This window comes from Pezoporus flaviventris, unplaced genomic scaffold (genome assembly GCF_033815535.1).
Source record: "Pezoporus flaviventris isolate CSIRO_AGI_PZ_B2104156 unplaced genomic scaffold, CSIRO_AGI_Pfla_v1 ptg000002l, whole genome shotgun sequence".
In the NCBI taxonomy this organism is placed as follows: Eukaryota; Metazoa; Chordata; class Aves; order Psittaciformes; family Psittacidae; genus Pezoporus; species Pezoporus flaviventris.
The window spans coordinates 31,320,601-31,348,562 of record NW_026892550.1 but is presented as its reverse complement, the minus strand read 5'-3'; the positions used below and the strand labels follow the sequence as shown (position 1 = coordinate 31,348,562).

Genomic DNA, 27,962 nt, shown 5'->3' with positions numbered 1-27,962 from the left:
GGGGCGGGAGGGCGGCCGCTGACCGCGATTGCACCTCGGTCCCTGTAGCTCCTCCCCGCGCGGGGCCGCGCCGTGCCCCGGAGTCACGTCATGTCGGTCGGGCGCTGGTGGCGGGGGAGTGCGGGTCGTGATGGTGAGTCGGTGTTTGCGGGGACTGCCTTCGCTGCAGGTCCTCTTTCCCGCGTATCTCCCTTTCTCCCCTACATGGTTGCGCCCCGCCGTGCGGGGTGGCTCCGGTTCCGAGCAGGGCAAGTGGCGTGCGGCTGAGCCGAGCGCCATGGCCGAGGAGGCGCGCGGCCTTGCTCCTCCTCTCCCCGCCTCGGCTTGCCGGGCTGGGACTCCCGCCGTCCCAGCGGCTGGCCGAGCCCATCGGTGTGCCCAGTCATACCGGGGAAACTTGGCGGGAAAGGGCATGTGAGGTTAGGAGCAGGGGAATGGCTTTAGGCTGAAAGAGGGTAGATTTGGATTAACAGCCTGGAGAAGAGAAGGCTGCGTGAAGACCTCATAGCAGCCTTCCAGTATCTGAAGGGGGCCTACAGGGATGCTGGGGAGGGACTCTTCGTCAGGGACTGCAGTGCTAGGATAGGGGGTAACGGGTTTAAACCTAAACAGGGAAAGTTCAGGTTAGATATAAGGAAGAAGTTCTTTACTGTGAGGATTCTGAGGCACTGGAAGAGTTGCCCAGGTAAGTGGCAAATGCTCCATCCCTGGCAGTGCTCAAGGCCAGGCTGGATGGAGCTTTGGGCAACTTGGTCTAGTGGAAGGTGTCCCTTCCCATGGCAGGGGGTTGGAACTGGATGATCTGTAAGGACCATTCTGTGATGATTTATGATAAACAGCCATGCCCTTCAGCTGCCATCACGCCCAGACTCCCCCTACACCAAGCACACAGGAGTGCCCATGCGAAGCTCCCGTGGGTGCAAATGCTGAGTCTGTTTGTTACAGCTGCACTTAATGCTGTAACATTTGACTGTGTAACCCAAACTCTTGCGTTTGATCTATTGTTGTAGTTCCTCTATGTGCTGAAAAACATCTACTTTTCTGACAGAATGTGCATTTATAAAGATAATCACCATCTTGAGTAGTTCATGGGGATGAGAATGAGAAGCTATAAGATTTCAGTGAGCTGGGAAAGCATGGATGTACTGGACTGTATCAGAGCAGCACTTTCCACTTACTATGGGGTTTTTCTCCCACCACCTCATGGTGGAAGCTTGGAAATTATAGAATCAATTGACAGATGTAGTCTGAGTATACCTGCCTGCTAGCATCCTACTGCCCTGCCGTTCAGCCTTACACAACAGCTCTCTGAAGCTGAGGTTTCAGCTTCCTTATCAGCTTTCAGGTCAATTAGTTTCATATTTGTACATTGACCTTTGATTGCAGGATCATAGTACATTTAACATGAGAAACTTAAGTTTTCCAGCTTCTCCCAGCAGGCACTAGCCTACTTCTCGAGGTTGCATCACCAGGTGTAATATTCTGAATTTTGCACAAAATTCCTCAAATCTGAATTGTAGAAGCTACTTCTATTAGAAGCTTAAGGTGAAAATTTGATGCTCCTTGTTATTGTTGAGGGAAGATGAATAGTACATTTCAGTATGCCACAGTTTAGTATAACTAAGCTAACTCTCACTAACATTAAGGAATTTAGTACTGGGGAGAGTTATTCAATATATTATTCTAAGGCTGAAATCTATAGCTGATGTTGCATCATCCACACTGGCCAAGACACCAATGTAATCCTATTATTTTGAGTAGCAGATGACTAGCGTGTTTAAGCTTCATTTCTCAGCAGCTGTGTATAGTGTGTTTTGTCATAATCATTACAGATTTTTTAGCATAGGTTGTTCGGGTTTTTTGGTGTGTGTGTTTTCTGTGGTGGTGTTTTTCTTGCTACAATGCAGGAACACATACCATGAAGTGATGCATTTGTCTTTCCCCCATAGCATGAGAGAGCAGATAATCATTTCTGGAACGGAAAGTCCATCGGTCTAAAAAACCCCAAACAACCCAAAAAGCCTCCCAAGGTACTGATACCCTAAAGTATCAAAACACAAGATGTCTGCTGACACCATCACTTCTTCCCTCAAAAAAGGAAAATGAAATAACAAGTTAAGTCATCTCCCAGGAGACACATTTTCCCAGCATTTTATGCGAACATCCTGCTGAGTCAGAAACACTGAAGTCCAAATGTGTCAGTGATGGCATTTTTTTCTGGCAAGTAAAATGAAAATAAGGACTCCCTTTACTTCTGGTAGGACAGAAGAGAGGAGGATGAAGTAGGAATTTCCCAGTAAACTCAGAAGGCTGCTTACTCTGTGTTCCACTTAGTCTGTAAGGGTAAATCGCACATGCTCTAAATACATGTATTAGGTATAGATGAAGTTACCTTGGAAAGATATATTGGGCTGCTGAGAATCTGAGAGTGTTTGGACTGCAAGAATAGTGATAGATCTCAGTTTAAGGTAAGGGTTACTAGCCTTCTCCCAGGTTCAGATATCCACTCAGCCATGTATCTGCAAAAATATATCCTGATTTAACTAGGAAGTTTAAAATGAATACTGAATTATGGAAATTGTCTTTTGTTTCCCTTGTTTTTAATGGCCACCATGTGGGAAAGTGTTTTGCACCCAATTCATTTACAGCAGAGACAACAGCATAAAAATGAAACTGAGGGTTCTGCTAGCACTTATGAGAATTGCTGATTAATGTCTATAATTTCATTTTTCATTCCCAAAGAAGAAACTGATTGCATGAAAAGGAAGTGGAGGAAATTCATGTGTCAGGAGACTGGCAAGGTCTGCAGAGATAATATGTTTGAGCCCAGGTAGAAAAAAAACATTCTGTTACTTAGACTTGACATAGGCACTAAAATATCAAAAGACAGACAAGCCTAGATGTACAGTGGTCAGAAATGTAGGAACCTTTACTGTGGAAAACTCAAAGGGGCATTCAGAGGATGTAAAATTTGAGCTTCAGGGCCCACAGGAATATTTAAATACTCAAACTCACCTTGTATATTCAGCTTGTTAAACATTTGAATACTTTTGAGCAGGGTCAGTGTCATGTTTGTCTCATTTTTATCTTTCATTGCAACTGTGAAGTTACAAGAACCAAGTAGTTACTGCAGGGCAAAACTAAAAGATACCCCTTCATCTTTGTTACTTCTTGACCCTCTTTCTCTGTTTCACAGTTTCTTAGCAATGCTCTTTACTGATTTGCAAGTGTTCAGAGGGGCAATAAATTTTCCAGAAAAAAAAAAGAAGTTAATTAAACTTGCAAATAATTATATGTATGCTAATCTTGTGTTTGTGCTTTCCTACATTACTTCATAACATTTGGATTACTTGTGGAACTAAGTTGAAAGGCTGCAAGATAGCAAGCACTACTGCATCAGGTGCTATTTCTTGAAAAGAGATAAGATTGCTACCTTAAATTTGCATGAAAGTACATGAGATTTTAAGCAGTATTACTGAGTAGCAATGGTTGGCAGTGGAGAATGGAGCCCTCATTTTGGATTTCACATCCTTGAGATACAACGCTCAGAGCTGGAGTCAGATATCTTAATTTTTCTCAGAATCTCAAGTGCTGTGCTACTTATGCAAATTAATTATTTCATTTGTCTTTCCAACCATTAATCAGAAATAGTAGTATTTTTTCACTCCTTACGGATGCTGTGTGGCTGGTTAACACGGTTTGTGTATTTTTTTGAGAAGGAATATAATACTATTCTGTAAACAAAAATGAAGCTTCCTACACCTTCCTTACTGTGTCTACTCTTGTTTACCTTTGATAGTACTAATATGGAGATCTCATATCTAAAACTGTGTGGAAAGATTTAATGTTAAAATGAGTATCAAGCAAGATTAGGTGTTGATTTGGAATACTGGCTACTCTCAATAAATAAATTACGTTCAACAAAACTAGAATTCAAAGCTGTGATAAGTACAGGATATATTAAAATTGAGTCACAAACAGAAATTGATAGTTGTTTGACTATTTGTTATTGCTTCAGGACAAATGAAGAGAAGCTGGGAAGAAAGACTGAAGGAAATAGAAGAACTAGCGTCTTACTATGAAAGTAACCCTCTTCCTCCAGTTTATAAACCAAGACTGTCCAAACCCTTTTTGCCATCCCCTGTTTGGAAAATATTTTGTCATCAGGCTGATGCTTTCAATTATGTAAAAACCTGCAAAGAGGTATATTATTTGTTTGGTAAATGTCTCTATTCTTTAGGTACTTTCTAGGTTGAGCTTCACTTAAAAGCCTGTTTGTCGATAAGATCTTTATCAGATTGCAAGATCTTTTTTTTTTTTTTTCCCTTCTTCCCAATCCTGAAACAGCAAGTAGTTTTATTGTCTTTGTAAGAGATCATGCTACACTGTCGGTACCTCTGAGAAGTACTAATCTAACATACAAATTGGTATGTGATGTTAACCTCTAGCAGTAAAAGTGCTTTTGGTAACAGTGTAGTGATTTGTTCCTTCTGAAGATGAACAAGCTATCAGGATTGGCAGGAGAATGTGAAAACTTTAACTGGTTCTTTGAATTAAAAAAAACTTCAATATTTTTACTTTAAAAGTGCGTTCATGTATTTGCCTTGGAAAAGAGGACACAAAGTGGATCGAGGTTTTACCTTGTGACATCATATGAAGAGCTTTGGTTTTATTACACGTGAGTATTTGTAAAAGGTATCCTGGATGTTACTATAAGATAGTAGTGTAGTGGTTACACTGTTATCCAGTAATACCTCTTACTGGGTAGCTATCCTCAGTAGCCATCTGCTGCTCTGACAGAGCTGTAATGGGTAGCAGAGGTTTCATATTGGCCATGGGGAAAAATTCATAAGGACAAACCAACCTATTTTCTGCTGGGTTTGAACTTTCTTTAGAGATGCAGACTGCAATTATTCCCTGTGAATTAAGGTCTATGTCTAATGGACTTAAATCTAATAGCAGTAGATTTGCTTTTGCTGTCAGGTTTCCTCAGGAAATCATGCCAATGTGACACAAACATATTTCTATGATTAGTCATATTTTCATTTAAATGGGTATTAATATAAATGGTAGTTACTGGTTTGTGGGTTTGTGTTCAGTAGTTTCAAGTATTGGCAATTCAATTATATGCTAAACTTTTTTTTCCTTTTATTTGTTTTACAATAAAACATTTGGTTATGAAGTAAAAGAAATCTAAGAGTCAATTTTTATATGAAAAGTAAGCTTTTTTTTTTTCTCTATTTAAAATTAGATTAATTTTTAATTTAGGTGGAAAAAAAGTCTGTGTAATCTCAGTGCTAACTTACTAAATTTTACTTTTGAGTTTTAAGGGGTTTTTTTCTGTCATTCCTTAAGGTCTCAACAGCATTTCTTTTGACAGTATGTGTGGTAAGGCTTGGGGGTCGTGGGGAGGAGAATACAAATTAAATTCTAGGCCAGACAAATGTCTTTGTTGAAACTTGATGCTGAAGTTAGAGTTTTTTTCAAAGGATTAGAGGGTTGCTACGTTGATTCTTTTTAAATATGGGTGATAGACTGAAAAATGAAAGAATGTTGTGTGATCCTTGTTTGCAACTGACAAGTATGTGTAATATTTATCTTGCGAGGCTGTGATTTGCTTTTGTTTTTCCTTAGCAAAGGTTATAAAACAAGTCTTATGCACTGCTATGAAGTAATTCCTGAAAAAGATCCTTGCAAACTTTATTTTGATTTGGAGTTCTATAAACCAGCAAATCCTGATGCAGATGGCAAGAGTATGGTTGCAAAGTTAATTGAGGTAAATTGGAGCAAAGTCATGTTGTAGATTATTACAAATTCATTCCTAAATCAATATGAAACCAAAGTATTCACCACTTCATTATTCTTTAGCAAAATGAAAAGGTATTGTAGGCCTAGTGGTTATCTTTAATTAAGTAAAAAGTACTGTTTTAATGAAAGGAAAGGCTCTCTGTACGTAAAAGTGAAAAATAGAGAACTGTATTTGTTGGAATGCTTGTATTCACTGTACAGTGCTGTACAGGTTTACTGATATAAGCTTGCTTTTGCAGATTGATTTATGTGCTCTGCCACTTCAAAGCTGTAAAACTGAAGGAATATTTAAGTATTTTTCAGAGTAGCATTGATAAAAGTTTAATTCATATACTCCTCTGCTCATTTATTTTGCCAGCTGATACAGTCATATATCATATTCAGTCATATATATAAGCCACTAAATTAGACTTTGACCTGAAAAACTGAAAATCTGCTCAGCTTATCACTGTTCGTATATTTAGTGACTTGTTTATTTCAGCAAATACAATTTGTGTCAAATTTGCTTAAATTTGCTATGAGTTATGAGCTAGTTTGAATTAATTGTATGCTCAAAATGAGAAAAATAAAGTGGGGAAAAAAGATGTAGAGTCTGCATTTGTGTTAGGTTTTATAGATGCTACTTTTAAAAATGCTAGAGAAAATAGCATAATTAATGTTTGTAATTTCAGCTTGTCAACAAAAAGTTAAAAGAACTTTATGGTGTAAATTGTTCAGCCAATGAAGTCTTGAATTTAGATTCCAGTACTGATGAAAAATTTAGTCGACATTTAATATTTCTACCCCAAAAAGCTGTATTTAAGGATAATATTCATGTTGGTAAGTGTGTTCTTTTCTCTTACACCTAGAAATAACAAGTGATGTTTTGACTTTGTACAATGCCTTCTCACATTTGAATATTTAATGGGTTTATATGTGGAAACGAATACCTATTCCCAGCAGAAATTACTAACGATTTCAATTTCATTAAGCCTCATTATTTCTCAACTCATCTTCTACTTTTTCTATAATTAGCATTTGTGGTTGCTTATAATATTGGGTGCCAGCCCCGAGTGGACACAGAGCAGTTATTTCCTATGTGACACTGTGGTAACAGCTACAAGCCCCAAAGATTAAATGGGATTACTGCAATTTTTAGTTCAAAAGTATGGTCTTTAACTTCTCTGCCACTATAAAACTCTTAAATGGTTATATGGTTAATAAATAATTTGATATGACAGCAATTTTAACCTGTAATCTTGTTAAGTAAACTGTAAGTCTGTTCTTTCAGTAAGTGCTTGAACTGTTCATTCTGGCCCATTAGTTAAGTGTTACGTGTCTCCACTGTGATGTGACTTTTTCATGTTTACTGTCAGGCTTAAAATACAGAGATTGTGTATTCATGTTCTGCCTTTGCCTTTGCTGTAGTAAAAACCTAAAAAGGCAGATAACTTCATAAAGTAATTTCCCAGAATCTATAGGAAAATATACAAAATCTGAAAGATTTTGTCTAATATTAAACTTAAAAGGGGTAATACAATTTTTAGACACATTGAAGTGTTGTCCTTCTTTTAAATTAATCATTGTGTTCTATCTAATAAATATTTAAGATCAGTTAGTGGTATTTATGTGGGATAAACTAGGATATGGACTACCACATCTTGGATTATATTGTTTCATAAGCATTTAATGTCAGGAGACATGCACAAAGTGCATGGGCTTAAAATTAAATATGATTAAAACCATTTAGTATATAATTGGAATTAGTTACTAGTTAGAGTTAAAATACAGGGACTGAGTTCATAGCTCATGTGAGAAAGTGTAAAGATACTGTAGAGATCAATGAATTTACGTATAAAAATACAAAATACTGTCAGTGGTCAAAAGTGGCAAGCCACCTCGCTTCTTAGGTCTCTCCATTCTCAGTAGTTGACCTGGGTTCAGCAGTAGCAGTCATTTTTCTCCTTCTTAGTAGCTGGTGCAGTGCTGTGTTTTTGACTTTCAGCCTGGGAACAGCGCTGAAAACACCGATGTTTTTAGATGCTGCTCAGTAATGTTTACTCTGGCCAAGGACTTTGTGAGCCTCATGCTCTGCCAGGGAGGAGGGGAAGCCAGGAGGAAGCAGAGACAGGACGCCTGACCCAAACTGACCAAAGAGGTATTCCATACCACAGCACGTCATGCCCAATATATAAACTGGGGGCAGTTACCCGGAAGGGCTAGATGACTGCTGGGTCAGGCTGGGTATCGGTCAGCAGGTGGTGAGCAGTTGTATTCTCTTCCCTTGTTGTTTCTCTTATCATTATTATTATTATTGGTGGCAGCAGCAGTGGTTTGTGTTATACCTTAGTTACTGGACTGTTCTTATCTCAACCCGTGGGAGTTACATTCTTTCGATTCTCCCCATCCCTCCGGGAGCAAGGAGGAGGAAGGGGGGGAGTGAGCGAGTGACTGCGTGGTTCTGAGTTACTGACTGGACTTAAACCACAACAGTAGTAAAATTGCAAAGGGGAAGATTGTGGCTGTATGATGCAGTTGATATATGCACAATTGTTTATTTTCTTATGTTTAACAAAGTTTAGTAAACTTCTTGCCAAGCATGGTTTTCTCAGTCATGGACCAGAGCCATTTTATACTCTGGGCTGGTCAAAGACGTAATTTTTTCCTTTTAAATCCAGAAGGTGGAAAGAGACCCCAAACTCCAACCACTTCCAGCTTGGCTGTTTTGCAAAATGTGTGCACAGGAACTGTTGGTCTTTCTTGACTATTAAATGATGTTGTTTGTGTTGAGGTTTTCCTGTTTGTTTTTAAGGTAACTTTGTGAGGAGGATTCTGCAGCCTGCCGTAAGGTTAATAGAGAGCAACGCTGCTGCTGTGATTCCAGAAGAAGGAGCAGGACATATTTTCCAGTGCTCTGCAGAAGGAGTTGGATCAGATGGCTCTCTTACAAACCTCACAGCTGTTGGAGATGCCTCTAAAGACTGGCCAGCCATTGCTCACAAAACAAAGGATACAGAAACATCATACCAGGGAGAAAATTTGGAATTTTCCTTTCTATTAGTAAATGATAAAGCTGGCAACAAGCAACTTCTTGTAGATCTAGGTAAGTATAAGAAGTGCTTTTAAACCTCTTTGGGATGATACAGAGGTTGCAAAAACAGATGTTCCTTAATCTTTGATTACAGACAGTAGGAACAGCAGTGTTTATATTGTTGTCCCTTCAGTCAGAATTTAAGCCAAATACAATATATGCTGCAACTGTGATGATAAATGCTGTACTTAAAGTACTCTTAAATTCTGGTCCATTTAACTTCTTCAATTATTATATTTAACTCTTTGGTTCTGAAGTTTGAAGAAACTCTTGCCACACAAGACTCTAGTTTTGTTCCTAAGGACTTGGTGCTCTTAGTTGGATTAGAAGAGGATAGCATCTATATTGCATTTTTGTCATTTCAGTTGAATTAGAAGCTGCTTCATTATGGAAGGTGTGGCCTTCTGTATTGTTCTTCGTGCATGCATTGAGCCTTCCTCCCCTCTTTGGAATGGCAGTTGTTAGATTTTAAAGACAGAAGAATAGAAATGCGGGGTTGGGCACTTCATGGCCCCGCTGGGTTTCACCTGTTCATGGTATAAAAATGTTAAAAATCTCCAGGAGCACAATGCCCACAGTCAGACTAAAGTTTGAAAGTTGCACCCTTCTCCATCCCTGTGTCTGGTGTCTCTGCTGTTTGCCTTGGCTTAATGAAATGGAAAGAGGTTAGCATGTGTTTACACAGCAGTGTGTTACGTACTTGAGGACTTCATCTTGCTTTTTTTCCTCAGATTTCTCTGAAAAACCCCCTTCAAATTCTTCTCATGGAATTCAGGATCACTTTTATTGCTGGCCTCTTCATTATGTCTGATTTGCTGAAACGTAATTACAAAGTTAGCCATATAGTAGGCTTCTCCGTTACTGAGTCAGAAGGATTACTTTGTACCTACTGTTCAGGATTCCTCCAAGCATATTAGTGAATGGAAATTACAGAAAACAAAATAGTTCAGTGCATCATCTTTTAAGAATTTGGTGTTAGTCTCCCCAAATTAACCATGCTCAGCATTTCTTACACACATTACCTCAAAACCGGAAAGCGAAAATTGGATTAGCTGCAGTGATAGAAAGCTATGTGACATTCTTGTTGAACGAGTTCTTTAAGCTCTTTTATCATCATGAAAATTAAATGCAACCCACAAAGAAAGCTCTCACCTCCTCAATAAATAGACATATCAGGCAGTGTTTAAGATAGGTGTTCATTTTTTTGTGGTTTGAGGTTGGAATCAAATTTTCCTGATAAATGCTTCAGATAAGTGGTGTCTGGTCCACAGAAAACAAAGTTTTATGAAGTCCTTTCTGATTAAAATAATTGTGCAGGTTTTTATTCTCAAGTGGAATTTCACAAAGTTAGCATGAAAGCATTAATTTCTTGTACTGAAGGGAAGCTTTTAGGAATGAGAATGTCAGAATGATTAAAATGTCTATGAGAGGTCTTGAGCGTTTTAATTCTTCTGTAACATAAAAGATGTACCTGTGTGCGTGTTCTCACTGTGTTGCGTTTCTTCTATGGGATGTGAACCAAAGTTAGTAATAGTTTTTGTCCATTCCTTAGACCCTTAGCAGAGTCTCAGGGAAAGGATTTCATTTAGAAGTGCTCAGTATCTTAAACCCTAGCCAGCATTATGTTAAGAAATATCTGGTTTCCTGTAGGAGTTTACACAAAGAATAGAAATTTCCGGATGTATAAATCGTCAAAAGCAGGAAAAAACGTGATTCTGAAGATAGCAGAGGATAATAAATTTGTCCCTAAGTGTGAACAGAATGTCTCCATGGAAGAAGAGTATTTTCTTTCCTCCTTGGTCTGCAATGTTAGGTAATCGTTTCATTCTGGTGGCATTTAAGTATTTTTAAACATGTATTTTAGTGATTTTTCTCCTGTGGCAGTTGTGAATAATTATTATCAATGGGCAGTTCTTCCGTGGACATTGTTACAGGGTAATTTAGAAGTTTCCAGTAGAATTCCTTTTTCTCGAGTCTCTTTAAAAGTTTGAAGAACACTACAGAATGCGTGGTTTGGCTTCTGAGTTGTGCCTTATCTCTCTATACGCACATGCTGAAATGATAACTTGTTAATTTTGGTTGGATTCTGTATAGTTTTGAGAGGAAAAAGTTTATTTCTACTCAAATATAAACAGTAAATATTGTCTTAAGTCTGATTAAAAAAAATAAAGGATTTTTGTACATGTTTATTTCCATACCAGATTGCCTTTTTGGTACAGATACCTCCTTAGGCTGGATACTGGTATATACAATAATCAAGTTTTCTGTATCTAAACCTCTGATATATCTTACCCTGTATTGACGGTACATTAAGATGATCCTAGTCATTACTGCAGCAGAAAGCAGAAAGTCAAAGTACTACATACAGCTGTATGGTATTGTGTATAATATTTTTATTAAAAACAGGTATTTGTTGTGACTGAAGTTTTCATATCCTGAAATGTTTGCTAGCCCATAGCCCGGTAGCATAAATGGTGTCATGTGTTCAGATCACAGGCATCAGCTGAATCTGTCATAAATATGTATGAGAACTGCTGTGTTGAATTGAGTCTTGTCTGATCATCTGCCTTCCAGCTAGTAATATGACAAGGAAAAGTAGCTCATTTTAAAGAGAAAAAAACATCTGAGACCTTTCAAAGTGTGTGTGTATATATATATATATATATATATATTATATCTGGAGCAAGTACTGCTGCATGAGGGTGGACCAGCAGTCTTTAAATGAAAGAAGTGCCACAGGGATAGGGAAAGGTTACAGACAGCCTCACAGGCTGGCTGAGGCTGCCAGGGACCTCTGGATGTCAGTTGGTCCAGCCACCTGCTCCTGCAGGGATGCCTGTAGCCTGTAGCCTTGGACTGTGTTATGTCATGGCATACTGTGGTACGTTGCAGTATGTTACACCATACCATGTTGTGCTGTAAGAATCAGAGATTTTCCTTTGTATTCTCTTCAGAGTGAGGGATGACACAAAAGTTCTGTCATCTGGCCTTTCAGAGGAGGAGGGGAACATGTCTGCGGTTTTGAACAGTCAGAATACCAAAAGCAGTAGAGGTACTCCAAGCCTTTTCTACTCTTTCACTGGATATACTGTGACTGACACACCTGATAACCTCGAGGAGGGCTTTTCTTCGGCAAGCTTTCTGCAGGAGGCAGCATGCAGCTGCACTGACGGATGCTGTGCAGCATGTGACTGGCAGCCGCTGAACCTCCTCTCAATGAGCTTCCATGGCAGCCATGCTTTGTCCCCTTTCCCCTGGCTCCTTGGGGGTGGCAGTAGCAATTTAAAGATCTACAGGAAAATAACAGTGGATTTAGCCTGTTTTTATTTAAGGATTTGGTGTGATTCATGTACATTTTCTGTCTATGGGCTATACAATGTGTTGCAGTGTTACAGTTGCATATGGCAATGGCAAAACGAGTAACTAGGCATATACGTGGCCTTTGTTTTAACAGATTCCATGGATGGTTATCAGGATTCACCATATCCAGAAATTGATTGTTTTGTTCGTTCTTTGGTTAATAAAGATGGGGTACAAGGAGGTAAAGACCATTTTGCTATTTACAAATGAGTATTCTGCAGCAGTATTTTTCAGTAATTAATTCTCTTTTTAATTTCCCCCAGGAATACGGCGATGGAATTATTTCTCTCCAGATGAAATACTTGTGTATGATATTTCTGGTTACCGGTGGTGTGCAAATATTGGAAGAGCTCACAAAAGTAACAACATAATGTACGTTCTGTAACTATTCGCTGCAAAACAGCTTTATTGTCCTGCTCAACTGTTATTCTATAATAATGCTGAAAAATTATGGATAGAATTGGCAGCTGTTACCAATTTCTGGGCTGTTTCTTTGTGAGGATACTATGCTTTTAAAAATCAACCAACCAAAACCCTCAATGTACTCTGTGATAACCGAACTTGTATTTCTAATATTTCTATGAAGTAATCTTCATCCTATTTAAAATATGTGCCTGAAGATGGTCACATACAAAGCAGAGTATATTAAAGCTATTAAGTGGTACTGTGCTTTGATGCTGCTTAGCAAGGAAGCTGAGCAGTCACAAGTAAGATAAAGAAAACAGAACACTTTAAAATTCATTACATTGCATCTTAACGTTATTAAAAGGACAAGGGCAACTCCTGCCCCCATGGCAGTCAGGGTGAGTTTTGCTCGTCGCTCTACAAGGACTCAGACTTCTTACAGATTAGCAAAAGAAATCTTGCAAAGTCAGGTTTTTCAGATGACATTAGAATTGCAATATATCATCAGTGGAAATATTTTAACTTGAAAATAATTTTATATAACCTTTAAAATAACTGCAACGAATGTGTTTTGGAGAAACAAAGGTATAAAAAAACCTGTCCACAGCCACTATGCTAGATGAACTTGGTGTTTCTAAATCACAGCTGAAAAAGCAGGGTTGTCTAATCAGTTGACAGGAAATAGTGCTTTTATCTGTCTTTTATAATGAAATTAACTCTAACAGCAACAGCAACAAAACCTTACCTTGCACTTATCTGTGTATATGCCATATACTAATCTTACTGTGTCCCATATACTAATCTTACTGTAATGACTTTTTCTTCCAAGCTTTGTGTAATGAATAAATTTCACTGCTACTCTTAAAATAAATGCATTTTTAACTTAAGAAACCTGAAGTTTATTCTAAAAAATTAGGGCCTGTACAAAACAAGTATGCAGTAAGCATTTCAGAGAATGAAAAGCAATATCCACAGATGGGGACAAATGAAACCTGTTTATTTAGTGTTAGTTTCCTTCTCTCTGCATTCACTTAATTTGTGTTACTAAAAAATAAATTGCTTCATTTTTAGGATTGTGGTAGATCTAAAGAAGGAAGTCTGGTATCAGAAGTGTCATGATCCAGTCTGCAGAGAAAAAAACTTCAAATCACAAAGTATGTATTCTGGGATTTCAAAGCAATTACGCTTAATACTTTTTTGGAATGCTTACCTTAATTCATGCCATGTATTTGATTTAGGTTTTCCATTACCACCTAGGATCTGTCTCCCATTTCTTTTCAAACAGGTATGTTTTTGTCCTGTCAATATGCTACAGTTCTTGTGAATAAAGCTGTCTCTGGAGCTCACTGGAAATCCCTGCTGAGCCTGTTGAGCTCCTTACAGTAGTTACACTGGTACAGAATAGCTCCCCAGAGCAGCTGTGCTGGTGGGGTAGCTCCATATATTCATTTTTAAGTTCTCCAACAGGAGATCCAGTACAAAACCTGTCAGCACAGATAAAGCTACATTAGCTTTATATACTGAGTTACTGCAATAGCCTACCTTCCCCTGGGACTAAAGACTTTTTTGTTTTGCTCTGGGCAGTAGTTCCCATTGCATAAACCACAAGAGCACTCCAGGTGCAGAATGGAGAAACTGCCTGCATTAAGCTCTGCTGTGCACTTTTGACTTCATGCTGGACCAGCTAAAATAGAAGTGCTCACGGACCACTTGAGTCCGAGTCAAATTTAAGTCAGTGACGCTCAAATTTGAAGTCCACTAAATTCCATTTTAGTGTATTAAAGCAGTTATGTTTACCCACACAGGTAGAATATTTAAACCAACTGAATACTGCACCTGGATTCTAAACCCTGAACATAGCAATTTTTCCACTGAGGAGGCAGTAAGAGTTGGCATCTCTGCAACTTTTAAATTTCACATGCTTAAATTTCACACTGCAGAATGCCACATCAAGCTCTACTGAAGCAGATAATCAATAGCTGTTGTGTTAGCTATTGATGTGTTATAATTAACTTTATATTAAATAGTGTTATTTCACAGAAAGTGTAATTTCAATGCATTTTCAGGTCCCAACAGAATCTTTAAACAGACACTAAAATTGGTTTTAACCTTGTATTATTTTAAGAAGTTGTATTCATCAGACTACTTGTAGTTTGCTAGAAAAACAGCATATTTCTATTCCTATTAAAATAGGCTTCCACTGGTTAATGTGATTATAAATCAATGCACTGGAACATCTTTCTTGTTGGCCAGCTTTCTGTAGTATCCATTAGATGTGACAGTATGAGTTTCAAACTTTCAGGTCAGAGCAGTTAAAGATATGAAGACCATTTTCATATGTAGTAAGTAGGATTCTTGTTTCTAAAAGGAAGAAGAGTGTGAAAGCAGGAACATAGAAATAAAGCCCCATTCTGATGTGTCAGACTTGTCAAATACCTCAGTATCTGTAGAAAAAAGCTTGTCTCAAGGCTTCCTGTTGTCAGACAGCAAGTGGGACAGTGCAAGCGATGATGCCTGTTTCCTAGAAGCTACCGAAGATGTGGAACTAGCTGAAGCTGCAAATGACAGTCTGAATTATGCCATGGAAGAAATCCCTGATGAAATTCTTTTGGAAGCTTTAAGGAAACAGGACACCTGCAATAAAGAAAGCAACTAACCACTGACTTGGCTAGCAGGGACGTTTGCCTCTTGCATGCCTTCTGTGACAGATACTGTGATATAGTTCAAAAGCGCTCTTGCAGAGCTGTAAGACAAAGAACTGAGTAATTGCCAACAACCAAGTGTCCTCTCAACTGGATGGTCTTCAACAGGCATGAGGAGATCATGGAAGACTATATGAAGGCTGAAGAGTACTGGACTGAAAACTTGTGATGAACGCTGCTCCAAGTTTAGCACTTTTAACACTCTCTGCTGTGTGGTTTCTATTTTATTAGTTGTATGTCCAAGTTCTCCTGACAAACCAAGGCAGATGTCTTTACTTTCAGAAATGGAAATTACTTATTTCAAATAAACAAACCTTTTTATTAAATTTGTATGTCTTCTCATTTAAAAATACATATTGCTTTCAAGATCACATTACTTTAAAAGCCCAAGATTAATACCCAACATTGTTCACAGAGCACATAAGAATTTTACTACTTTAACTGGAATACCTGTTTCATTAATTTCACTGCCATCCTGAGTACGTTCTCACACAGACTATTTAACTATAGAAAGATAAAACCTCTGGTTAAGTCACTGATTTCTTTTAAACACTGAAGCAACATAGAGCAGCAATGATTAAACAAGCTTTAAGCACTGACCATTGTAGTAACTGTTATGTGCAAATGTCAAAAAGTCTATTAAAAAACACTTAATGTTTCTCTGATAACTTCTCTCTTTGTACAGCCAGAGCCTCTTCCAGTTTCACATTAATATTCTGAAAGTGTTTTTCTGCTCCTAGAATTCTCCGTGACTCCACCAGAAGAGCAGGGAGGCTGGAAGTTCCATACTGTTGATAAGGAAATAAAATTAAAAGGCAATCTTTTTAACTCTTGGAAAAATCACTTACAGATCTGTATTTATTTTTCCTCTATCTGAAATGGTGCAAGGTGATTTCTGAAAGTGTAAAACAGCCAACATTAGAGAGGCTTCTGAAACGGGAGGATCTCCCTTACACAGACAGGCATTGAGTGCTGTCAACAGAAAACACCACCAAGTCATAAGCCATGGTGACAGGAGTGCCAAGACTACATGAGAAGTTACTGTCTTTATAATTAAACACCTTACAGAACACACATGTAAATACCAGAGCATTTCCCACCTTTGATCAGTAACAATAAAAGGAATTGATTACTTGTTTCTCACTGTTAATTGTTCTTTGATTTCTATAAAAAATGTTAAAACCTGAGGACAGCTGCTATGCTTCTGTGTCCTTTGAATTCCTGGACACAGACAACAAGCTAGCAGAATCCTCTGAAATACTTTAGTTTCTAACATGGGGCCAAAAAAAATGAATGAGATACCACAGTACAGTTGCAGCAGTGATCCTCAAGTTGCTCCCACAAAGACAATTAACAAAATACTGCTATTTAATGTAAGTAAGTTAAACATTAATAGAAATGCCCATCAGTCTAGGAAAAAAAAAGGGCAGGAGGGCTGATCCAGAACGGTTCAGGAACACACACAAAATATGTACTTACAACCACTTTTTCTGTTGGATTTTCTTCTCTATAATCCAAACAGTCTTGCTGTAGCTCCTTTAAATGAGTAAGTAATTCAGTTGCTTGCCTCAAGGCAGATTGCCTTTCCTGTACCTCAGCATATTCTGTTTGTAGGCGTATCAGTTGTGGCTCCACTCTGAAAAAGATCAAGGCTTTGATTATTACATCTGCATATTTATTTCATGAGTAACTTATGAACATATTTCCTCTGAAGATTCCAGGGAAAGGTGGGTCAAAATACAAAACATAGGTTAGTGTAACATAGTGTTTAACTAGACCAACCAGCTTAGTCTTTAAATGACAGCATGAGTCCAAATCCACACAAGACACAAACCTTTTTCCCAAATCTCATTTCTGAGTCTGACAATATAGCCACTCTCTCTAAAGCACTTGAGTTTTTTTCAAGTGAAGTACCTGATGTTCCACACACACCTGCTTGCAGGCTGAGGTGTTTTGTTGGGTGCTTATGCTGAAGCATACTCAGGAGCCCCAAGTACATGCACCTTTGCCTAAGTAAAAGGGAAGGCGCAATCCATTAAAACTGCACTCCACAAGCAACAGCAGCAGTCATTTAACAGTGTTGCAGCAAAAAACCTTTTTTCAGGTGATCAAAGGATTAAAAGGCAACAAATAAAAAGATGCGAAGACAGTGTCAGCCTGTGAGGGGGTTTAAACCCTGAGGGATGCCTTTAATGTGTTCCTCGAGTGAAGTTTATCCATAGTACTCCAAAGAAAACACAGACAGGCTCTCATGGCCATAGAGAAAGGGGCTTTAATCTGCCTTTGTGGATCCAAGGCAGTGGTTCCCCACAGAGTTGACTTACAGTGCGTGTGCTCCAGATAGCTTTGGTATAAACCTTGCCACAACTAACAAACGGGTTATGTGGCAGTCCAGTGGTTCTTCCAAAGAACTTAACTTTTGTGTTGCACATCTGGATGATACTTAAGATTAATGCCGAGTTAGAGAAGGAATTGTGTGGCCACATGAGATGGAAGTAAACCATGTACCCAGAGGCATCCCTGCCAAATTGCAAAGGTGAAACACATTCTCCCAGCTCAAAACCAAAAAAGAGCCCTCGGTATTACCTTTGTAAATTTATGATTCAAATTGTAATGTTTGTGTTTTTCTTATGATTATACGGTCTGAAATACCATCCCAGTAACCAGTTACCAAAGGGAACTTGTAGGAATGACTGTCCTGAGTTGTATCAGGTTATCCTGAGCTTTTGCAAAAACAAAGCAATCCAAGAGTAGAGTTTCATCAAAATAATATGAAAGAACAAAAAACCCATTACTTTCGCTTCTGGGTTACAAAATAGCAGACTTCTTAAGTTCTTCAGGCTACTCCTGGGCCTCAGAAACATACCCAAATTGCTCTTGTCCAAGTTGAAAGAGTTGCTGCCTTTTCTTTCTCATGTCTGTTAATACCTGAAGCAAACAGTGAGAAAAATCTTTGAAATGGTGTTGTAACTTCAAAGGCAAATAACTTCAATTTTGTTGACTTTTTTCCTTTGAAGTTTTATGCTTCTGATTCTTGGTGCTGAATATTCCCAGATACCAAACCTTATAAACTGCCATACTATACATTTCTATTTTAAACACTTCCAAGCTCTTTAAAACGTCAAACTCTCGTCTGCATCCAAAATTTCTCTTAAGGAACACTGGATCTACAAGCATACAAAAGGAGTTTCTGACATTTTGAACCCAAAGATGACCAATTCTACCAAGGTTTTGTTTGTTTCTGTCTTAAAAATGCAGACTAATAAGAATGTATGGCTGCCATAACCAAGGAACTAAGTATAGTTAAGCTTTCATTAATACAACATCCAACTTAAACCAAAACAAATCATAAATGTAAATTTAGCAACTAAAAATCTGATTTTAAAGAGATGTACAAGAGGCAAAATAAGATTAACTCTGAGTGGCTGTGAATGCCAGATGTATATTAAGGTTTTCATTTTATATGCCCAGTAGTTTACCATATCACCTCCAACTAGCTAGACTTTAGCACATTAATTGCTACCGCCCAGAATAAGGTTTTTGTTGACTTTACTTGTTAAAAACTATTTTGTCATTGAAAAGTTGGCACAAGATGTTAATCTGGGCAGAAAACCTCCAACAGACAGTGCTCAACCTGCTATGGTAAGGCAGTCACCTCTCTCCTGATGAAACCACTGCAACCTTTCTCTGCTCTGACACTAGTTCCTCCTCATGTTGTTGTTCCCCCGTCACATGTTCAGTCAGTTCCTACTCGCTCTGAATGAACAGAGGAACTGCCTTCCTCTGAACATCTATATTTCTTGGAGGTTAGCTCTCAATATTTAATTGGCTCTCCAGAGGCTTCACCATCATTAATTTCATTAATTATTCATGAAAAGGAACAACTCACAATCATAGACACCTCTTTTTACACCACTATAGCAGTATACGTATGGAGTTTCCAATCCATTGTATTTACTCAGATCTTTTCCAAAAAGCCTCTGGTGGGTCTGTTGTGGTTTAAGCCCAGCAGGAACTAAGTACCACACCTGAGCCAATTGCTCACTCCACCCTCTGCCCCAGTGGGATGGGGAGGAAAATTGGAAAAAAGGTAAAACCCATGGGTTGAGCAAGGACATTTTAATAATTTGTTATTAATAATAAATATAATAGGAAATAGAGAGAGGAAGGAATAGCCCCCCCCCAAAAAAAAACAAAACAAAACAACACAACAAACAAGTGATGTACAACACAACTGCTCACTACCCACCAACGGATACCCAGCCCAACCCAAGCAGTGATCTGGGCCTTCCGGGTAACTGCCTCCAGTTTATACACTGGGGATGACGTGGTACGGGACGTGCCCCTTTGGCTAGTTTGGGTCAGGTGTCCTGTCTCTGCTTCCTCCTGGCTTTCCCTCCTCCCCGGCAGAGCATGAGACTGAGAAGTCCTTGATCAGAGCAAGTGCTACTGAGCAACAACTAAAACACTGGTGCATTATCAGCGCTGTTCTCAGACTAAAGCCAAAACACAGCACTGCACCAGCTACTAGGAAGAAAATCAACTCTGTCCCAGGTGAAACCAGGATAGGTTCCATATCCTCTATTTGTGCAATTGATTCTGCAGTACAGTACACTGCTTTGGCAAATTATTTTATTCCTTCTGGTCAACTTCTCAAAATTTCAGTGCTCATCCCTGTATGCTGTACAATCTAGTGATGGATATGCATTTACCTTGGCATTTTTTTTCTTCATATTCTCGAATTTCTGGACTTCCACTATCTACAGAGGAAAAGAAGAATTACAGACTGACTATGGATCTTTATTTCATCTTTATCCTCCTAAAAACAGAGTTGCAAGAACTACTTTGAAATGACATAAATAGGTGATTAAAAATCCCCAGCACTGTTTCAAATGAAGATTACAAATGTCAGTTGTGTATCAGTTCTTTCCCCTCCTCATGCCAGAGGAAGACTCATGCACAAAATAAATCATCTTGCACCAGTCAGTGCAAGTAATACTCCTTGTACCAATTAGTGGAGTACTACCTAGCTTAATTTTTATATAACTTTATATATAAATGTGTAAATCTAGCAGTTTTAGAACCTGCTCATTTTAATGAATCACTTGGTAGTTTTAGTACTTATCCATTATACTTCTCATAACTCCTACAAAGTTCTGAGTTTATTTATTCATGTTTATTAGTGAGAAGAAATGTTAGTCCTCCAAGCTAATCATCTTTTTTACAGTTAGGTTCAAAGTGTTAATTAAAAAAGGGCAATTTTTCCTGTCAGAGACCTTAGCCAGGCCTCTAGACAAGAGTCACTGAGACACAATACAACCATTAAATCACCAACCTTTAAAAACTAATCTGTGAGCCCAGTGTTTGGCAGAACTGATCAGTCAAATTATGCAGCTCTCCAGTTTTACTAGATAAAGCTTTATAGATGTCAAACAGGATTATTAGATGCTTCCCTATTCTCAAAAACTGACAACTTTGCAATGTACTTACAGGCCATGCTGGATGGGGCTTTGAGCAACCTGGTGTAGTGGAAGGTGTCCCTGCCCATAGCAAGGGGGTTGGAACTGGATGATCTTTAAGGTCCCTTCCAACCCAAACCATTCTACTGAATCAGTGAGAGCAATGCTGTGCCTAAAGGCAATTCTCATGAAAGCCAGCACAGAGGCAGCAAATCACAACCTGCACACCAACAAACTGTATTCAAAGCATTCATCCTGACAAGAGATTAGAACATTTAAAGTATCATAAAATAAATATGTAAAGGACAATATAAAACCATAAGCATTTTGACTCCAGTGTAATATATATCTCTATAATCGCTACCACACAATTGATTTTATTTACGATGCACTTACAAGATCAGTGATTTCGTCCTTGAAGGCAGCGCAGAAGCTATTGATAGCTTTTCTGCAAATGTCTGATTCTGTGCTTTGTCTGGAGAAGTCAGAGAGACAAAACACAAACCATTTGGTTTAGTAAAGGAGAAATCTCATCCTTGGAGTAATGAATAAAACCCAGAGTTAAGCAGCTAGTAGCACAGGTTACTGGAGATCTTCCATGTACTAGCAATAGCTTAATTTTCTACACTGAAAAACATCAGCTGAAATGTGTTGTTCTTATGTTTGGAAAAATACCGAATCCCTAGAGACCACCTCAAGATCACATACAAAAAATATTTGTATCACAGAAACCTAATAATCATTAAAATACCATCAGCATGTAACCATTCAAGAGTGCATCCCCTGAAGGACAGCCTATTAGCAAAACACAGATAATTTGTTTTTAACACTTTTGAGTATTCAGCCATAGGAAAGCAGAATATTTACCTGTAATTTGCTGTTATCTTCTCAAATTCAGTCAGAACAACATCCAATTCTGTAATATCTCTAGGAGATCTCTTCACCTCTTTGGGACACCAAACCTGTACAGAACATGGACTATCCACTGAAACCACAGAATAAAGACAAGTATTGCACAATTTAGGAACACATTATAATATAATGGAAAAGTGATTGTGCTCACTATTAAAATAGCCATCTAAAAGTTAGGAATATTTTAATAAAAGAGGAACATATCTTTCTTTGGCTGAACAATTATGATACAGTTATTTGTGAATACTTCAGATTTGGATGATCAATCATAAAGAACTTTCTATTCATCATTCCAAGCAAGTCCAGGAGCACGTTATTAAACCAACTGATAAACTACACAGGGTAGATAGATACAACTGTTTGTGCTGTAAAAACTATTAGCCTGAGTTTGATAAACCTGCATTACTCAAAAGAATCATGAGTTGTTATATTTGTATACATTTTGTATTAATACCATGTATGCTTCAAAAAACCCCTATATATAATTGTTTTTTTTAACCTTTGCAGTAGTGTTATTAACTAATTCCACAAAAAGTTAAACTGTGTTTCTTCACACACTCCCAAATGTAAATCTAGTACTTGAATGTGACGGGATACTGTTCAAAGGAAGCAAGATGACACCTGAGAAAGTCTCTCTCTGCTGAAAAATGCCACTCTTGATGTTCCCTACCTCAAAGGTCTTTATACCAACAGCTGTGCCGACACACAAAGTCAGGGGCACTCCAGGTTCTGCCCCACAGCTGGTGCTCCAGGCTTACAGACTAAGGGATGTACTGACGTGTCTTACAGTTCCACATCCATGGGCCAGACTTCACTCCAAAGGGAGCCAAGCTGAGTATGACTGATGATGCACACCTATGATTTACCCCTAAGAGAGTAAGTCCAGGCAATTGCAGAGATGCAAACCACGGGAATCTGTGTGGCACACCAGACCCTCAATTTAACCATTGCTAATGAGTGTCTGTTCCAAACCTGAAACTAAACTCTCCCATTTCTAGAAGCAGTATGTTGCTACATGCCAGAAACTAAAACCATTGTGTTATGGAAAAGCATTCATCTTGAATAAGAAAAAGCTATACAGGTGTTTTGAAGTCTACTTTACCAGAAGGATCTGATGTGTTCTCCTCTGAAGGCTGCTTCTCTTTTGCCTGGAATTGAGTAGTATTCTGAGATTTCTGTGATAGAAAAAGTAGATTAATTTCCAGAAAACCCATTGGTTTATTCACTTAAAATTCTGAGAGACGGCAGTTAGGCAGAACACAGGAAAACATTTCCTGACTGAAAGCTCAGTAACATTTACCTAGGCCTATTTCACCACAATCTCAGCACAGTGACCACCATGCTGAAGGACAGCAGCTGCCTGATCCCACTGGCCAGCTGATATGTCAGCCACTGCCTGTGCTGTAGGACTAGAAACATCTTAAGGAGCATTGGGACCCTCGGTTCAGCACAGCCATCACCCAGGATTAACAGTTCTCTGATCAATAGCACCTGCTCATTTTCCTTTTCACCCACATTCTGTCCAAATCCTTTCTCTACTCTGACTATTTTGGGACACCAACAGCATTTCTACAGAGTCCTGCATAGGTGTACTTTACTGATGAAAGACTAACACCTTGTACTGAACTTTAGAACACACTTTTCAACAATTCCAAGAAATTTCAATACATAAAGAACTTTTAAGCAAACTACTGCATAACTTTTTTTGTCATAGGCCTACTTTCTCAAGCCTGCAGACAGTTAATTTCCTCTGTGTGCCTGAAAACTAAGTGGGCTAAAAACATTTTACACAAACTGTGGTCTGAGTGTGGAAAAACAAAAAAAGGAGTGGATTTTGTTTTATTCTACTATATATTAAAAATCAATTTTGTCACTATTCAATTCTCTCATAGATATGTTTTACTTCAATGCTGAACAAATACAAAGGATTTATATTCCATTTGTACACCATTCCTTAAGAACATCTATTCCAGATAGAAAAAAGTTATTTAAAATAACATATTCCTAAATGAGCAACAGAACAGGCTACTGGATCCAGGAACAACAGGTTGTTATATTCCCTGTTGACATGATCACTGTAGCTTTAAGCATTTCACCTGGTCATCTCACAGAAATACCTTGAGGAATAAATTATTTCAGATATCATTAAGTACTAAGGCAGTACTAAGAAATGAATGAAAGGTCTTCCTCTTCCTCCAGCCCTCCAATGCAAGCATGGCATGAAGCAAGCTAAAATTAAATTGACTGATAATACTCATGCAACTTTTTCTGTACCACATTGTCTGTAAGGGATTTATCCTCAGAATCAGCTGCGCTGCATTTCCGAACATCACCATCAGATGTTTTTGAGCAAGGTGTTTCTTTACTAGGAAAAGAAAAACATCCACATGTAAACCCACTATACACTGAGAAAGAACAATCTTCAACCACTTACACAACAAAGCCTTGTGTTCTGGGGAATATTTTGTAGCACTATGTCATTTAGTTTGTGCTCCCCAGAGTAGAGTTGCAACAAGAAGTTGCAAATGGCATATACAGGGAGCAGAATCTTAATCCCTCAATAGCAACCCTCGCGACAACTTAGAAACCCATTGCTAACTGAGCACTAACTAAGCCATGTTGTATTAAACAGGAACTTCAAAACAGAGGCAGAATTACTAGTGAAGATACTTTAGCAGGAATGGAGAAGGGTTCCTTGGCGGGGAACAGAGCTGGTAATAAAGAAAAATACACATCCTCCCGCCATACAAACGCTGTTACTGTCTTGCTATTTTATTCAAATCAGAACTATTTCAGATTTAAACCAAATTTGATTTAACAAGTGAGAAATGCACTAAAATTTGCATTAAAATATTTAAAAATAATTTTCTTTGTTGCATAGAATTTAACTGGTTTCTATTTATTTTTATTTTTTTCTATCTTTTAACTTAGACACCAACATTTAGAGAACTGATCAATGCCTCACACAGGTATTTGAAAATCTTTTCATACTAAAAAAAACAAATACAGAAAGTACTTAAATCAATGTACTGCTTACAGAAGGCAGACTAATTTATTCTCACTTTTCTACATTTCCCAACATTACTTACTGTGTTGCTTCTCATCTAGGAAATTTTAAGTTAAAGTACCTGACAAACATAACATTTTTCCCATTTAATCTCAAAATTGAAAGATTAAACTAAATGCTGGTAATGATTTTTTTCATCGGACCTTCTTTCTGTATTTTTCCTTTGTGGTTCTGAAACCTGGCCAAGTGACTCGCTTTGTGAAAGTTCCTCTCCATAAGCATCCAGAGCAGTACTGTGCAAAGGGTGATCTATAAAGAACAGAAAATGAGCTGTGTGAAAACCGTTCCCATCTGTCCAGGCAAAGAGTACAGACATGCTAGTGCTGCCTGCCATTAAACATTTAGTTAGAGTATTTATGGTTTGATTGTAATACAAAGAAACTCTCGTTAAAAGCATTCTTTGAGGATTAGAAAGATATATATATTGTGAAAAGCTTCACAATTTCTATACTCACCCACCTGCTATTTCCTTACAACCCGAAACCAAAGGTGCAGGAAAGCTCAGTAGGTATGCATGGCACATAGCAAGCAAAGTATTTTGCACGGTTTACTTAAAGTCTCTCTTTGTTATGGCACATATCAGTCTTTTACACACTTAAACAACTACTTGCTAAATTTTACCTTTTGTTTTTAATACGGATCTTTTTAGCTGCGTTACTGATGTTGTAAGGCAGCAGTTACAGCTGCTACAGAACATTGGTAAGTGTAGAAATCTTGAAGGTAGATACCAAAATACATCAGAACTTCTTTAAGTTCTAACGTTGTTTAAGTTCAAACACTTTAAGTTTTTATTATGTCTTCCATAGTACAATTTCTTTTTTCAAGCACATTGCCACAGAAATTTAGTGTTACCTTACACTGAGCAACCTGTTCTACTGGAAAAGTATCCCTGCCCATGGCAGAGGGGTTGGAACTAGATGACCTTTAAGGTCTCTTCCAAACCAAACCATTCTATGATTCTATTATTAGCATTAGTTGACATTCTATTCATAGTTCTAATACACGACATAGTAGAGAGAAAAAGAAGAGCATTTAATTTTCCAGCCCTTTTCTCATGACAACACTTTTGCTATACTGGTTTTTGTAGCTAATTTTCAGCGCTGTTTCTAATAGCTGCATGTATATTATCCGGAATTTCCTTGAAGAAACAATCGTTACAGCTGCGAAAGCTCTCAGCATTTTCTCTGTAGCTTCTAATTACAGAGTTTTTTCAAATTTTTTTATTATTGGCCTTGTAACATAAAAGCTATCTATATTTAATAACTGAGGACTTCACACAGGGATAAATAATTTAAGATACTGATCTTTCATTTTTAAATGTAAATTCTTATACAGTTGCAATGTTACATTGCGGAAATTCTAACGTTCAGATTATTAAACTTGAAGAGAATATTTTTCCATAGACTTTACTTGCACATATTACAACATTATTCTTGTTACTTCCTAAATGATAGAAAAGAACACCACTCTCAAAAAAACCCTCTGTCTCTCCTGCCCATAATTTGCTCCGCCGAAGAAATAATACATTTACCTAGGTAAGCATTAAAATATTTTGCCCATCTGGTTGGTTCATGAAAACTGTACATTAAATGACATTCAAGTTAATACTGACCAAATGAATCATCAAGCTCCTCAAGCTGATTTCCTTGCGATACCTTCTGTATCATCGAGACATCTGGTTCCTCAAGTGAAGGTAATTTCCGAGGATGGGAGTTGGGTTTGCGTTCCTGGATGGGTAGGAAATTAATAGCTAGTTCATCCAGGTTTTTGAGTGTAAAACAGATTAAATATGACAATAAATTTCAAGAATGCTTGACTAGAAATACATTTAACCAGGACCATATTGACTACTGAGCCATGATACAAAGTATTTGAAGTATGTATTTCTTCCTCAGACTATAGGGTTTCTTTTCCTCTAGGAAAAGTGATGATATAAAATTGATGTATTCTACTATTTGATACTATACTGTAGTGTGCCCTTTATTTTATAAAGCTAAGTGTATAAGCTTAGAACTCTTATAACAGTCTAACACCTAGTTTCTATGATCTGCAGCCTTTTTTCTTTTCAGGCATTAAAATATTCTTTTTTTCATCTCTGTATTACATAAATTCCCAATTTAATTATTCTCACTTTAAAAACCTGAAAAGCAGTGGCGTAACTTCCTATAGAAAGTGGCATTTATAAATCAGGGATTGCACAGGCAGTTCTGTAAAGCAGAAAGTAGAGACGGGCACTAGTTTATGAAATAGTTGTAGATGTGTCGTTAGCATCCAAAGTGTGTGAGTGAATTTCATCACTAACGGGTGTGTGCAAGGATGGGAAGTTATAAACAGAAAACACTGACTTTCTGAGCTTTTAGTTTTACCAGCACTTAGCAGTGCCTCACAAGTTTAGTTATGGTACCAAATACCGACCTATCAACTACTTCCTGTATAAGCTGTTCTCTTTAATTTTACAAGACCGTTTTCAAACTTTTGGCCGTTTAAAAGTCAGTGACCTGTTCTGCCTGATGATGTATTAGTCATAAAGGAAAAAAATGAAAAAAAGGCAAAAAAGGAAATCCCTCTCACCTCAAACCTGCATGAGCAAGGACTGCAGTGCAGAGCTCCCAGCACCCACGCAGAGCCCTGTATCAATACCCGTGCATCCACCTCAAGAGACGATGGCTGTAAGAGCACAGTAAAACTAAACCACTCACTGTCTCAATTCTGCTCAAGCTAGGAAAACTTACCTTTAACATTTTGCTGGAATGACTGCTCTTCATTTTCTTTCTTGAGGACATTTCACTATTGGGTATATGCTGCTAAATATACAGCTGAGGATAGAGCTACTGAAAAACTGTCCCCGATACGAATCTGCTGTCTCAATACCTGAGAGAGAACGGGATATCGCTGTTAACTCGGTGCATTACGCATAACTCACTTCACAAGTAGAGCTCCCTTCCTTAGGCCAGCCCGACACCCGGCACAGCACGTCTAAATGAGCAACAAGACGTGTTTAACGAACACATTAGCGTATAACGCTGCTCATACTTTCGCTTCTGCTTCCCTAGGGCCGATCCGCTCAGGCAGAGCACACCAGGCCCCGTCCCCGACCGCCAGCAGCCCAGAGCCCGCCCGGCCGGGCCCGCCGCCTCAGCAGCAGGAAACAGCAGTCGGTGGCCACAGCGGGAGCCCGG

At 38.3% G+C, this 27,962-nt stretch overlaps 2 protein-coding genes across 6 annotated transcripts; one reads left to right on the top strand and one right to left on the bottom strand.

The window, feature by feature from the left end:
• The first annotated feature begins 20 nt into the window (after positions 1-20).
• PRIMPOL (primase and DNA directed polymerase) lies at positions 21-15,671 on the top strand. Of its 5 annotated transcripts, none has more exons than XM_061474151.1 (13): positions 21-133; positions 4,019-4,203; positions 4,587-4,678; positions 5,635-5,776; positions 6,480-6,627; positions 8,600-8,890; positions 10,529-10,691; positions 11,833-11,930; positions 12,333-12,419; positions 12,502-12,610; positions 13,715-13,797; positions 13,882-13,928; positions 15,012-15,671. In XM_061474151.1, the coding sequence occupies exons 1-13, from the start codon at positions 91-93 to the stop codon at positions 15,297-15,299; spliced, it is 1,776 nt and encodes a 591-aa protein (XP_061330135.1). In that variant the 5' UTR covers positions 21-90; the 3' UTR covers positions 15,300-15,671. The 5 variants fall into 5 exon arrangements, with proteins under 5 accessions (XP_061330135.1, XP_061330153.1, XP_061330170.1 ...); XM_061474169.1 differs by having other exon boundaries at positions 15,169-15,306; XM_061474186.1 differs by lacking the exon at positions 13,882-13,928 and having other exon boundaries at positions 15,012-15,162.
• On the bottom strand, positions 15,617-27,962 carry CENPU (centromere protein U). The gene is made up of 12 exons (XM_061474199.1): positions 27,817-27,962; positions 27,516-27,654; positions 26,396-26,510; positions 24,927-25,032; positions 23,991-24,081; positions 22,819-22,891; positions 21,672-21,789; positions 21,201-21,279; positions 20,058-20,105; positions 18,212-18,273; positions 16,825-16,981; positions 15,617-16,133 (listed from the first exon to the last, which is right to left on the bottom strand). The coding sequence occupies exons 2-12, from the start codon at positions 27,564-27,566 to the stop codon at positions 15,996-15,998; spliced, it is 1,038 nt and encodes a 345-aa protein (XP_061330183.1). The 5' UTR covers positions 27,567-27,654; positions 27,817-27,962; the 3' UTR covers positions 15,617-15,995.

Coding starts and splice junctions, on each gene's coding strand:
- PRIMPOL (XM_061474151.1), top strand. CDS start 91: ATGTCGGTCGGGCGCTGGTGGCGGGGGAGTGCGGGTCGTGATG. Junction 5,777..6,479: donor TGGTTGCAAAGTTAATTGAG/GTAAATTGGAGC, acceptor TTGTAATTTCAG/CTTGTCAACAAAAAGTTAAA. Junction 8,891..10,528: donor GCAACTTCTTGTAGATCTAG/GTAAGTATAAGA, acceptor GGTTTCCTGTAG/GAGTTTACACAAAGAATAGA.
- CENPU (XM_061474199.1), bottom strand. CDS start 27,566: ATGTCCTCAAGAAAGAAAATGAAGAGCAGTCATTCCAGCAAAATGTTA. Junction 26,511..27,515: donor ATTCCAGCAAAATGTTAAAG/GTAAGTTTTCCT, acceptor CTACCCATCCAG/GAACGCAAACCCAACTCCCA. Junction 20,106..21,200: donor AGGACGAAATCACTGATCTT/GTAAGTGCATCG, acceptor TTTCCTCTGTAG/ATAGTGGAAGTCCAGAAATT.